The sequence below is a fragment of the Gorilla gorilla genome, chromosome 6 (genome assembly GCF_029281585.2).
Source record: "Gorilla gorilla gorilla isolate KB3781 chromosome 6, NHGRI_mGorGor1-v2.1_pri, whole genome shotgun sequence".
Lineage (NCBI taxonomy): Eukaryota > Metazoa > Chordata > Mammalia > Primates > Hominidae > Gorilla > Gorilla gorilla.
The window spans coordinates 39,303,522-39,318,220 of NC_073230.2; the positions used below are offsets into that span (position 1 = coordinate 39,303,522).

Here is a 14,699-nt window from a genome sequence, read left to right on the forward strand (position 1 = left end):
TTACAGAAAGGGCCCCTTCTTCAAGAAATAACTCTGGGAAAATTGAATATCCATATATAGAAGAATAAAACTAGACATCCATCTCTCATCATATACAAAAATCAACTCAAAATCTATTACAGACTTAAACCTAATACTCAAAACTATAAAACTACAGGAGAATAAAACACTTCAGGAAATTGGTCTAGGCAAAGATTTTATGGCTAAGACCTCAAAAACACAGGAAATAAAAACAAAAATAGACAAAGGGACTATATTAAACTAAAAATCTTCTGCACAGGAAACAATCAACAGAGTGAAGAGACAACCTGTTAAATAGGAGAAGTATCTGCAAAATATTCATCTGACAAAGGACTAATACCCAAAATGTACAGGAAACTCAAACAACTTGGTAAAAATAACAAATAATCCCATTAAAAAGTGGACAAAGATATAGACATTTCTCAAATGAAGACATATAATGGACAATGGGTACGTGAAAAAAATGCTCATTATCACTAATCATCAGGGAAATGAAAATCAAAAGCACAATGAGATATCATCTTACCCCAGTAAGAATGGCTATTATGGTTAAAAAAAAAAAAAAAGATGCGCTGGTGAGGATGTAGAGAAAAGGGAACACTTCTACAATGTTGGTGGGAATGTAAATTAGTACAGTCACTATGGAAAACAGTGTGGAGATTTCTCAAAAAAAAATTCTAAAAGTAGAACTACCATGCAATCCAGCAATCTCACTACTGGGTATTTATTTAAAAAAAAAGAAAAAAAGAAATCAGTGTATCAAAGAGATATCTGTACCCTCATTTTTATTGCAGTACTATTCACAATAGCTAAGATATAGAATCAAGCTAAGTGTCCACCAGTGGATGAATGGATAAGGAAAACTTGGTATACAACCATAATGGAATACTATTCGGCCATAAAAAAGAATGAAATCATGTCATTTGCAGCAACATGGATAGAATTGGAAGTTATTACATTAAGTGAAATAATCCAAGCATGGAAAGACAAACAGCACATGTTCTCACTTACATGTGGGAGCTAAAAAAGTTGATCTTATGCAGTTAGAAAGTAGAATGATAGATACTGGAGGCTGGGATGTGTGTGGGGGTATGGGGGTTGGTGATAAAGAGCGATTGGTTAATGGGTATGAACATACAGTTAGATAGAAGGATTAAAGTCTAATGTTCAGTAGCAGAGTAGGGTGACTACAGTTAACAAGAATGTATTGTGCATTTCAAAATAGCTAGAAGAGAGGACTTGAAATGTTCCCAACACATAGAAATGATAAATAATGCGGGTAATGGACACCCCAAAAACCCTGACTTGATCATTACATAGTCTATGCGTGTAACAAAATATCACATGTACCCTATAAATATATACAATATTTGTACCAATTAAAAAACAGATACCTCTCCAAATACACAGTCCCTAGGAGAAAATAAAGAACCACATCTCCGGAGAAATCAATATGTTGTACAGAAAAAGACTTGTGTTTTCCAGAGGCTCATCCCTTTGATGAGGGAAGTCAGAGGAGCTTGATACCATAGATGTTGGCAGATGACTACATCAACTCCCTGAGGATCTGACCCCACCTCGAGAGTCTACAGTATTAGAAGGCTGTAGGGAGTTGAACACTGGAAACGATTCAAGTTCTTTATGTAAAGTTGAAGAATTAATTTGAAGCATGAATGGCTGGGAAATACCAATGACCTGTCACAAATGATAAGTGATAGTATTTGTCTGAATGAGCCAAGTGGTGGGAAAAAAAAAAGTTTACAGAGACAGCAGATGCTCACTCTGTCTCCATTACTGCCCCTCTGACAGCGTTGGTCAATAGGACACAAAGTCATGTGGAAATGAGACCTTTGGGCAGAGCCTGAAAGGGAGCTTGGTTATTACAGGCTTTGGGTTGTACTTCCAGGAAGACCAGAATCTAAATGGGTCTCTCCCGTCTCTCCCGTGCCGCTGAGACCCACCAGCAAGGGCACAATCAAAATCACCCTCCACAGAGGAATTCACAGCAGTGGCTATCTGAAGGATGCTTCCTCAGTCGCCTGGAGCAGTTTTCATTCCGCATATTAAAAGAGTCTGAACCCAAAAGTCATATGAGGATAAACATATGCATGTAGTTTATTTATTTTTTCTTTTTAAAGAGGTACTGACCTTGAAACGGCTGATCAGATCATAGCGTGTGAGTAGTTCATAGAAAATAAATTTCAGTGCATGATCCCCACTGGCCTCATTGAGGGAAAAGACGTCAAAGGACCACTTGTCCACATCCTGCAGGACAGGGTGGGGAGAAAGAACACATTAGCCCACAGACACTTACATACCTACCAATCTCCTCACTTTCAAGTCCGCCTGCAGCCCTCACTGGAGATTTCACAGTGTGACACTCAAACAGACTTTCCACTCTCAAACTTTTTCCAATCTGGCTAGTCTACATAGTATCTACTGTTAAAAAAATTAAATAGTATTATTACTAATAAAAATAGCCATAATTTATTGAGTACCTACTGTATGACAGGCATTATGGTTGGTGATAAATATGTAAATTATCCCAAAAACAACTCTAAGTGATAGATATTAGTCGCATTTTATGGATAAGAAAACTGATAAATTACCTAATTTCCCTAACACCCAAGGTGCGTAAGTGCTAGAGATACAGGCAGGGCCAGAACACAAACATAGGTTGGATGCCTAAGATCAGTTGCTTTCCATTAAGCCCTGCAGCTGCTACTGTTTAATTCACTACAGCCTACGGTGCTTCTCTTCTCTGAACTCTGCAATCCCTTGACACTATCCAATGACTTCCTCTAAGTTTACAGTTAAGAATGTTAACTCATTTAGAAGTGTTCAGAAACATGCATGATGTAGAACACAAAACAATATGCCACATCAATCTAAACTGCTGAGCTGAAACCAAAAAGAAAGCATTCATTTCATATGACAGAAAAATGCTACCATTTCTGGAGTCACTAGTCTGGGATCTTGTCCTCAAATCTGTTAGTCACTTTACTGAAAAAAAGTAAAAGGAAAAACTAAACTGAACACACACCTTATATTACCATCCCTGAAGTTCAAAGTCTTTGCCTGTAAATAGCTACTCCAAAATATATGTAAATACAGTCTGTTGAGCTTTGGCTTATCGTAACCAACTTCTTGTGGATGCAGTAAACAAAGATTTGTTTAAGCAATGGTTAAAGCAACAGTCATTTGGTTTTTCACAGCACCAAAATCTCACTTCCCGTGGTTAGGTGAAGCATATTCACTTGAGCTTGACAGCAAGGATTCACATGAGACCACACTGCCTACAGGCAAGGTGTCAGATGGTACACTGGTAGAGACCTTGGTTCTCATGAGTGACTCTCACCCCAGCCCTCACTGAATTCCAACATAATCCATCCATCCCAATTTTGTTCCTGACCAAACATTCCAACTGTCAAATTCATCCCAACGCCATCAAGGTTCTCCCTCCTGGATGCTAATAAACTGTTTTCAGGGAAAATAGAATTGTATATAGGAAAATCAAACTTTTCTGGAGGGGTTTAAATTGAATTGTTCCAATTCACACTTAGCGGTAACCTCACTTAAGTCTTCAATAACTGCCCCTCCATTAAAATAACCAAAGAAATAGTGACAGGCACATTTCTGTGGGCACATTTTCTGTGCTAGGCACAGTGTGAGTGTTTACATGCATTTGCAAAACTTCGCAAGTCTAGAGATAGGTGTTACTTTCTCCAGTTTTATAGATGGCAACCTCAGAGAGATTAATTGAAATGTCTAGCGCCATAAGGTAGCAGAGCCAGGTAATAACCTCACCAACGACCCTTAATGATCTCACTGTCAACAGATGAAATTGTAAATGCCATGAATATGTGCTGTGACCCAGGCCTCATCCCTTTAATATCCCACTAGGGCCCAGGCTATAGACAGCAAGGACACTTAAGATTAACCCAAGACCTAAAGCTTTACCTTGGTTACTATCATTGGCACTGCCATGAGTCACATACATTGTCTTATCTTTAGTCCTAAGGAAAAAGTCACTGACAACTCAGTACATTGGAAAACGCTGTGTCACTTCTGACAATTTTTAATCCTAGTGTCCAGAAAGGGAAGGGCTCTCTATCACTAGGAATAAAGAGATTATCATGATAAAAAGCCAAAATTTATTCTGAATATCAGGACTTAGAGAACAAAGAGGATGAGCAAATAGAGACAGTGAGATGGATGTCCTCTTTGGTCGCTCATGTTAGGGAAGGCTTAGCTGTAATTCTCAGTCTAATGTTCTTCAGAACCAGTTGAGGGGCTTAGCCAAAATATGGATCCTCCAGTGGGGACTCCAGAGAATCCTGGTGTGGGGCCTGGAATCCGCATTTTTAACAAGTACCCAGTTTAACTGCCTTCAACCATTCTTCCTCATTCACCAAATTTTGCCCAAGGACACTTCCTGTAGAGAAATTGCAGGAACTTCCTGTTAGTCTAACACAAAGGAAGCGTGAACCTCCTCATCTCCTCCCACTTTAAGCCTGGAGTCTTTCCAAGGTGTCACTTCCTGAGTCACAAAACAGATGTCCTTCCAAAGAAGAGCACACAGCTACATTTCCAGTAGGCTAATCTCAGAAGACAAGAGGTAGAACACCTCAAGTTAGAAGCTTACATCTATATATATATATAAAATGGAAATTATAATTATATATATTTTAAAATTATATATAATAAAAATATATATATTATATAATATTTTCCATTATATATATATATATATATATATATATATATATAATGGAAAAAGTAAAAATAACATAATGCAACATGTTTCAAATTTAGAGACTGGTTCATTATTATCTTACTTAAATATCATTTTATGTCATGTTCTTACGTTAACCACAAAGGTTAACATGACAGTAGCATAAGGGTTATTTTAGGGAATTGTATTCTCTCAGTCTTTAGGGAAAATTTCTGTAATAAAAGAAAACAGTAATGATTCCATATGAACTTCTGACAATGAAGTGGAAATAATCTTTTTTCTAACATGTAGTACATAAAGAAAGAAACAAAAGAGTCTATGTCTGTGATTGCTCCAACTCATTGCAAACAAAATCAGCCTCTGGAGAAGTGGAAAAAACATTACATTGTAAAAAGCTTTGAACTTCCCCAGTAAACGGGGGACATAGCCAAGAGAAATAGCAGCTTCAGCTTTAATGCACATATCAACAATATATGTGAGGAGAAGTAGCAATTTATTTAGAGAGCTAGTAGGTCTTCCTTATCTGAATAATCTAAGTACCTGTCCCCTCAGACAACATGTGTGCATCTGAGAATTTCTTTTCTCTAAGTATAAAATAACAATTCATGCACATCACAGTTTGTTCCGATTCTTTCTCAGTTATTCTGCATAGAAAAGAGGCTTCAGTTTGGAAGAAACATTTTTGTAAATGTCTTGGTACCAGTATACCCTCTTGTATTTATGTTCCTGATAAAGGAAAAAATTAAAGACAATAACGATGCTTTTAATGTTTCTAACAGTTTGATTGAACATTCAGGTTCAATTATGAAAATTAATACAACTTCATAGTGGATGTTAAGACATATCAGATTTCCTGAAGTGATTTCACTGATTAAAATGGGAAATATCACTGTACATTACACTGATGTATTGGGCATCAGATTAGGGGTTAAAGACGAATGGGAGAAAAGACACGTCTTCTTGCTGGGTCCTTCCTGAGTATCCTTCCTGCTTTTAAGATTAGGTAAGAAGAGATGGAAAGGGTAGAGACAAACAAAGGAGAAATAAGAATCTGTGTATATATGGTCTCTCAAATTCAGCTAGTAAATGTCTCTGAGACAAGAGAAAGGCCTATGAATACATAATCAATATTGTCCCAAGGGGCTCTTTCTTGACATTAAATTAATCAAGAAGCACTCCCCACCCCCTAACTCCATGAATAGGTAATTTAGCTTCTGAAAATATCACATTTTTCAGGTTTTGGAGAAAGAAAACAATGGCTTTAGCAAAGGTCAAAATGCTACAATGTCCCTAAGCACATGGCCCAAGTCCATACATAGACAACATGTGATGTCAACAAACTCAGTGATCTTGGGCTACAGGATCAGCAACACATTGGAATCCAGAAGCCAAATCAAGTTTAGCAAATCTCAAATACCCTCAGACCAATGCCTTCAGGAATGCATCTGCTTTGGGGCTCCTGGAGATATTCTATACAATACCAAGAACTTGCCTGACTAGAGGTAATTCTGCAGGATTTAGCCCATTTAAACTCAAGCATTTGTATGACTTCCAAGGGAACATTTGGCTCAGTGAGAGTCTTTGGAAAACAATGGGCTATATAGATGGGACAAGGGCTCTCAGGCCATACGTTCATGCAATAAAACATTACTAAGAGCTTACCATGTGCTGAAAACTCTGATATCAAACATTAGCTCTGTCTCTAATTAACTCTTTTTTTAAATCTTGCTGAGTCTCGGTTTCTTCATCTATAAAATGGACTTGGAGTAGGTAATCAGATAATGGGACAATTGCAAATACTGAAGATCCTCCTAATGTTGAATACTTATAGCCATAACATATTTGATCTCGTATGGCAAAATCAGATAACTCTCATAATGACAGATCACTGTATAAAATCTAAACTACTCTAGAGTACTAGAAAGAAATGAAACCCACACAGAGTTTGATTGTTTTTAAACTGAGAAGATGAAGGGTGAAAAGACAGTGATACTGTTAGAACAAATAATAAAAAGATAATGAAAGAATAAAGTCAGGAATAACTGGAAAAGTAACTGTAAATGAAAGCCTCTTATTTTCTAACAAATTTAACTCTACTTTTTATTAGGTACCATGTACATTGTCAAATCTTTTCACTCGTATTACCTTTAATGCCTCAATAACAGCTGGTGGATAGCTCAGTCCAACCATGTTTGATGTCCGTCTATACATTCTGAAAAGTCAAAAGGGAAAAATGCAACATGATATCTTATAAAGTAGGATTTGTAATCCACAGACTCATACCAAGTATTGACAAATAATAAGAAGTCAAGTGGGGTGATCCAAAGAACCTAAAATTCATTTTTGACATTTTTAATATTCACTCAGGTGGTCTAAGTGTTAAATTCAAAAGAAATTAAAGCAATCCCAAACATATGAACCACTGGGGGAAAAGAAACCTAACTCCATAGGCCCCAGACTGGAAATTAAATTATTAAATGGGTCACTTCTTCTGCCAGAGTGAATTATAGTACAGAATAGACAGTAAGCAGAGTAGTAATTTAGCCTGAATGAAGAACTCCTATGGGTAACCCATTTAGAATAGCTTGTTCTTTAGAACTGTCAAAAACAAGAAGGAAAAATGTCCCAGGTAATCTTTAAACTTACCGTGGTATTTCTAAAATGTATAATTACACGATAAGGATTATAGGAAGAATATATCTATTTCTGGAATCTATTGCTGGGTAAGGAGGTCAATTTGATTTCAAAGAGTAAAATAGCTAATAAAACTGAAGTGTCTTGGGGACTTCAAACCACTGAAATGAACTATCTTCCCTGGGTCAGCAACCTCAAAGCATCCCAGATCTGTTCCAAATGGAGACATCATCCACCTATTTCAAAAGATGATATACGAGATGATTTCCTGCTTTAAAAATTAGAGACTGAACTCAAACTAAATCTTCTCTGGTAAACAAAAAAATTCTGAGCAAAAGCAAAAGCTTTTCCTAATGATTCTACAGAGATTAAAATAGATATGTTTTTGCCATTTCTCATTCAAGACTATCTGTTTCTACCCACAATTTTCAGTATTTATAAAGATAGGAAAAGCTTCCAGTTATTGGAAACGTGTTGCTTTGGCTGCTTTAGTCACTAAATGACAATGAATGACATCTTTACCTCTCCACAAATATCCCAGCCTGCACTGCGTGAACGATGCTCTTGAACCGGGGCTTCTCCTCGCTCCTCCTGAGCATCATCCCCATCTGTCGCGTGAAGGTGGAGGCCAGCCAGTCTCGGACCTCAGAAGGCACAGCATCTGACTGAATGTCACTGAGTTCATCCTCTGTATCCAGGAGTCTCCTGAACACAAGAAACAGAATCAGCACACTGAGATTAAATCTGAAGTTGGAGCTCTCTGTTCAAAGCAGCTGCTCCTCTCTGCCTCACCTGCATGTTAGGTGCAAAGAAACCAAATTAAATTGGCCACAAAAAATACAGTGCCTTTTTGGTAAGGCTTATGTAAGCTCGCCATGGGTGTTTCGCGATGGTCTTGGCTTCCACTGATACTTCAGGATGGTTCTCTCTGCCAGACTGAACAAAGGAACTGGTCCATTGTACCCAGAAGCACTCTGTGGCATTTGAGTGAAATTTAAACCTTCTATTTAAAAACGCCTTCACAGGGAGCCTTGTATTATTTCATAGATGGACCATGTGACATTATTTTGTTTAAAAATATAAACGGATACTTAAGAGATTTTGCAAAGTATTTACCAAATCACAGCAACCCAGTCCTCTGAAGTAGTGATCCTAAGTGATGACAATTAATATTCTTTCTAGTTTGATAGGTTGCTACCAAAATTTAAATGTCTAAATTCAAGGAAAATTTTCAAAATAATGCAGTTCTTTATTTGCGCACAATGATTTAATCATCTAACAGCTGTGTTTTGCTGATTTTTCAAACTTGTTCATAGGTCAGACCACTAGAATCGAACACAAAGAGCAATGTTAAAATAAAACCTAAAATAGCATGTCATATTTACAGTAAACCCAACTAAAAATCAGCAGTAAAAGTAGCTGCCAATGTAAAGGTGTTTGGATTTTTTTTTTCCTTTAGACTTACCAATTGGGGTGGAGGTAAGCAGAGGAAACATAACATTTGGAAAAAAGCTATGATATCGAATTTCCTTAAATTAGAAACCAAGTGTGTCAGCAAAATAATAATAATAGTAAACCATACACCATACACATCTTAGATTACTGTGAAATACTTTCAGATTGGAATTTGGCAAATAAAAGACATCACAAATACTGACAGAGAAGCCTGTCTAAATTAGGGGAAAAAAAAACCACACCTTTCATATTCAACATTTCAACATTTTTCAAAAGAAATGCAATTTTATAACTTTCAAACATATGTAGTAACTGAAACCGCTTTAATACATTTAGATAATTCAAGTGGAATAAACCTGCTAAGTAAATCAGCGACATACGTAAGACTGAAGAGGGAATACTGGGTGCTTAAGAGAACACATGTTTCTCGATCACTTCAGGAGCCTCCATTTACTAATGGACATTATGAATTAAAACATAAACACAATGTTTAGACTAACACTAACAACATACAATAATTACAATGGAGCTCTATATCTGATTTTTAAAATCTTAGTGGATTTTTAAAAATTCGTTTTTCTCCTCTTTCATGATCTCACTTCCTTGTCATGGCGGCCATATGAGATTTGTTCTATTAGCTCCTTTTATAGATGAGGAGGTACAGAGAGTAAGTGACTTGTCCAAATCTATCCTCTTTGTTTGTGGAAACTAAAACTCAAAGATGAGTAATTTGAATGTCACCCCATTCCTGGCATGGGGGACAGTCAGAAAAGCCATTTAAGAGAAAATTTATTATCACTATACTAATCTCTTTTGTTATTTTTAGCTTACCTTGTTTCATCAATATACACAGATTCAAGCACTGTGGCTGCATATTCCAAATTCTTCTTAAGATCTACCACTGAAGCTTCCCCTCTCTCTAATTGTTTGACCAAAGACCGTAATCTAGAAAAATAAAAAGACATAATTTCATTAGAATAGAGGAAACAAAGAATAATCCTACAACTATGGTGATATATTTTACAGTCATCGAATATTCTCACTTATTCTGATACATCTGAAAGGAAAATAATTATGGTACCAAAGGAGCAAGTAATAAAATAAATGTATACATTTTTGCCATTGTGAAGTAAGAAGAAAAAATTTCTCTCCAACCAGGCACTGACCATACGTTCTAGCTAGCTTTTATCTTTATGAATCCTAAATTATCAATGATTTTGCTTTTTCTGAGATTTTCATCTTTTTTGTTCTATGTGGATGTAGTAAAGCCTGACCAGCAGCAAAATCACCAAATACCTCTTGAGATTCTGCTCTGTTGAAGGCACTTGGTCCAGCAGTGGCCCCAGATAACGGCAGCCCCATGACCCAGGCATGTCCCAAGACAGATGAAAACATTTAAACAACTGAGAACCACAAGAGGGCTACAGAAGGAATAGATGAAAGTAAATTGTTTTACTGGACAGAAAAAATCACTCTGAGAGGAGATAAATACCCTAGTTAAAAAAAAAAAAGAAAATACGAGGATTGATTTTAAACCGAGGAACCCCAGACTATACAAGAGAAGCAATAAAACATATTTTTTCTGTTATTTATATGAACATTATCTGCACAGAGGACTTAGTATTCATGAGAACAATAAAATGACTACAGATGATCAACATGCGGTAACTGAGAATACTGTAAATGCCACAGAGATTTGGAGATTGGGCAACTCTTCAGGCTGTTTGATAACCAGCAATGAAGAGTAGAGACTTCGAAGACAAACTGGGGTTTGAAGCTCACTTCATAACTTATTAGCTGTGCAACCCTAGGTAAGTTATGTAACATCTTTGAGTGTTATCTTAATGAAGAGCAAAGTGTGAAATTTCTAAAGTTGACCTAAAGATTAAATGAAATTGATATAGAGTATGTGACTCATGGTTGTTCTTTGAAAAGGCAATTGTTATAGCTATTGTCATTATTCAATGACTTTGATCACCACAGATAACCAAATGAGAAAAATTCTAGCAAGATATTTAAAATGATTGTCAAATCTCCACTTCCTGTTGGTATATGCAATCTGTTCTCACCTTCCTGACATCAAAATATCCTCAAATAGGTTGCCTTCATGGCAAGGTATAGACTACTCCCTTCCTGATTTGCATGAAAATGACCCACAATAAAGAATGAGAAAAAATCTTGGATCAACCTTAAAAAGTAGGCAAGAGGGTCAACCATAAAAAAATTTCCAGGAGTTTCAACGATATAAAATACAAATAACATTAGATTCAGGTAGTCTCTACCTGAATTACGAATCTGCAATATATCAAAGGGAAATATGCAAAGGAAATCAGCAGAGGCCCCTGCAGGCTTGGAGGTGAAGGTCAGCCTTGGCAATGCCATTAGCAGCACTGGGAAGAGTTCTGAATTTCAGAGGCAGCACGAGACAGGGAGTTGGCAGGGAAGGGCATGCCAGTCACTCACACAGAAAGGATAGCCAGCCTGCCAAAGAATGGGGAGACAGCAGCAGGGAGCTCTGACTGCTGTTCCAAATAAGGATTGGAAGCTCTTTAGCAAAACACATTCCTGGCCAAGTCTGCTTCCAGTTCTGATTCTCACCTCAAGGTGCCCAGCTACCCCCTAGGCTGTTTGGACTCTCAAACGAAAAAATGAGAGTAAAAGTAAACTTTTCAAAGTTTAGTCTCAAAAATGAAAGTAAAATTAGACTTTTTAGAGTTTACTCTCAAAAATGAGAGTAAAATTAAACTTCTTGAAAATGCCTCTCTCCATTTGGGGCTTACAGGTTCTATCAGGAACTGACATGTATCTCTAGTAGAATCCATCTCAGTTCTAGAACCTAAGAGGAAATGACAAAAACCAAGAAAATGATGAGAAAAATTATAAGAGTAATAGAAGTAAAAGCCAGAAGATCCTATCTACCTGTAATAGAACTTCCATAGGAAATAAACAACAGAAGCAGCTTTAATTGAATAAGTTTTCCTAGGCTAAAGTAAAACCTGTATAAGCAGATGAAAAGGGATCAAATACAATTTTTTAAAAGTAAATGAAAACATCAAATGTATGCTACTGTAATTTCTGATTTCAAAGAATAAAGAAACAAACTTGAAAATCTTTGAGAAAATGAAACATAATACTTACAAAGTAACAAAAAATTGTCCTGGCCATCTACTTCTATCATGTCAAACTTCAAAAAGCAATTTAATAACAGTACCAATTTTTGAGAATAATATGGGAAACTTCAAGACATTTATATCTACATCTACAGAGTTACCAAGTACATAAGAAGCCAATAAATACATTCTCAGGTGTCAACAACTTCAAAATTTATCATTCATATCCTTTCCAGAAAACAAAACAAAAACAAAAACTTTAAGCACAGTGGTCTTCCAAGAGAGTGAATTCGTGAGTCTCCAGTTAAATGGATTGTTGATTCATGACCTAGATTTAACTAACTCAAACTGTACCAAATGGACAAGTAATTTAAAAAGATTCTGGAAAGAAGAGACAGATAAAATAAAATGCTGATAATACAAGGACAACTAAACATGAAAATAAGCTGACACGTCTCCTTTTACTAGGACAATCTCCTATTTCTCATACGAACACTTCCTCTCCCACTTTTACAAACTAAAAGCTAATTCTCATCAGTTGAAAAATAATTGGAATTATTAAGGACATTATATGGACTATGGATGTATAGCCACTAATTTTTAACAATTCCCACTCCTGGGAAAGCACAGTATTGAGAGAATCAAGTCATGAAGGGGCCTCATATCACCCTGTGATCAGGGGGCTGGGACCCCAGGGCCAGAACAGGAGTGGGGCCTTCAGGGAAAGCTTCACTCAGAATCTCACTCAGCTATTCCGATGAGTAGCACTGAAATCAGCTCCATCAGGGAGACCCAGGCTTTGCGCCACAATTAGCAGAAAATCAGCCATTCAGAGGCTTCTCCCTGATGTAGTCACCAGTGGTGCCAGGCAGACATTAGGCAGTCACATTTATGCATTCAGTGTGAAGTTCTGACCCAACAGGAAGCTGTAAATAGAAAGCAAAACCCTAGCCAAGTGGTTTCAACAGATCCAGAGAGGAAATGACACAGAAATAATGCACCTTTTGGATGCGTGGGAGGCACTAGAAATTTACATGTAACCCTGTCTTTCCAGCTTATGAGATGAGCAGAAGATTCAATCAACTTCCTGGCAGACAGTGAGGGAACCTAGAACAACCCATCACTCTGTTTATGGAAGAACACCCAGCTGACATTCACCTTTCTTTACTCAAGGATGATGAAACAGAAAAGAACATTCATGAAGAGATGCAGCAATAAAGACAGAAGAGAATACAGCATTCAAAATATGAAAGGATTCACTTTTGAAAAAAAAATCACTAATGGAAACAGAAGTGAATTTTAGGGAGCATCTGCTGTGTGTTCAATACAATTCAAAAAAAAAAAAACCATAGATCTCTGAAACAAAGGTAAAAGCCCAAATCAATACAATAAGAAGTTTCTTTAAAAAGAAAAAAACATGACAATAGAAAGACTACAAGAACTTACTGTTAAAAAGGGTTAAGTGGTGACCAGCTTTGTATATACCCATCTCCTGTTTGGGTGTCACCCATGTCAGATACAAGCTGCAGCTGCGAACTTTCTGCTTTATGTAGCTGCCACACAAAGCCTAGTGATTGCAGATGCCCCTTTCAAATTCTGTTGAGCTTTAGCATAGCGTTCAGGTGCTTATGCTCCATAGGCCCCTCAGCCCACCTTTCTCTAGCTCTTTATCCATTCCATTTGGAATATCCAGCCCTGCCCTGCCATATCCTACCTACCTCTTGGTGAAATGGCTATTCTTTGGGCAAAAGAGTTTCAAATTAGCTCTTTTATCATTGGCCAATTTAAGTTCATGAGAATAAGGACCCCTCTCTATTTGTCATTATAGTGAAGGTATTCCTTAGATCTTAATCTATCTTAAGAAGGGTTGTCTGAAAATTAGCCAGGATCTTTCATACCCATGTCATAAAGTATTTTTGTTCAACTGGAAAAGACTAGCTGAGGCCAGAGGGCTCAACTGCTCTTCTTTGTTTTCCTAGTAAAGTTGTCTAGATGCTTTTCATGTGAATTCATTCCATCTAAAAGGCAAATGTCCTCAGGGGCCAGGTCCCATGGTATGCTGCAGCCTATATTTTGGGAAAGATGGAGATCTGGTGTTTTAATACTACCCAGGGGAATTTTTGGTCTGGACACCTAAGGGGAATTTATTTCATGAGCATTTGAAATAAATTTACAAGGAAGGAAGATAAAGAAGTAGGAAAATATACAAATAATAATAATATTAATAAGGTTTCTCTTCTGAGAGAATGTTCATAGTTTCCAGCACTCCATCCATTTCTGTCACTGCAGCTGCCAGATAATAGTTCCAGTATAGAAGTGCAACACCATTTTAGGAAGTGCTTATGCCTTCCAACTTTGGCAAGATGCCTTTCAGTTAAGACAGTGTGCAATTTCATTGTGGATGAGCCATTGCATCTTTTCATGACTCTTGCATTTCTTGGTGTAAACTCTTTGCTTTCTGTATGCTTCTTACCTGCAAGGCATATGATGAGATACTGCATCTCTTCAGTTCCCTGTGCCCTCAGATCCAGAGCAAGCCCTGGATGCTGACTTCCCCTGACCCCACACCAATCAACATGTGGGAAGCACAAAGGTGTTGGAAGAGGGAAACTATGTGAGGAAAGGCCAGAGCACTGTATTTTGTAATTTAAAAGGATGTTAGGGAGGAGAGATATTTCTTTTTTTTCCACAAAGATAATTCCTAGGACCAATGGGGTGAGCTTCATTAAAAAGCAACTTACTGA

General features: G+C 37.1%; 1 protein-coding gene across 17 annotated transcripts in view; it reads right to left on the reverse strand.

Annotated features, from left to right (window-relative positions):
- Nucleotides 1–14,699, reverse strand: part of PDE1C (phosphodiesterase 1C) — a 703,814-nt gene that overhangs the window by 256,329 nt on the left and 432,786 nt on the right. For all 17 annotated transcript variants that reach the window (XM_063708446.1, XM_063708451.1, XM_055347901.2 and 14 more), the window contains 4 exons: nt 9,677–9,790; nt 7,913–8,095; nt 6,902–6,968; nt 2,170–2,286 (listed from right to left, as the gene is read on the reverse strand). In XM_063708446.1, the coding sequence (XP_063564516.1) occupies nt 2,170–2,286; nt 6,902–6,968; nt 7,913–8,095; nt 9,677–9,790 (481 nt within the window). The remainder of the gene's footprint in view (nt 1–2,169; nt 2,287–6,901; nt 6,969–7,912; nt 8,096–9,676; nt 9,791–14,699) is intronic.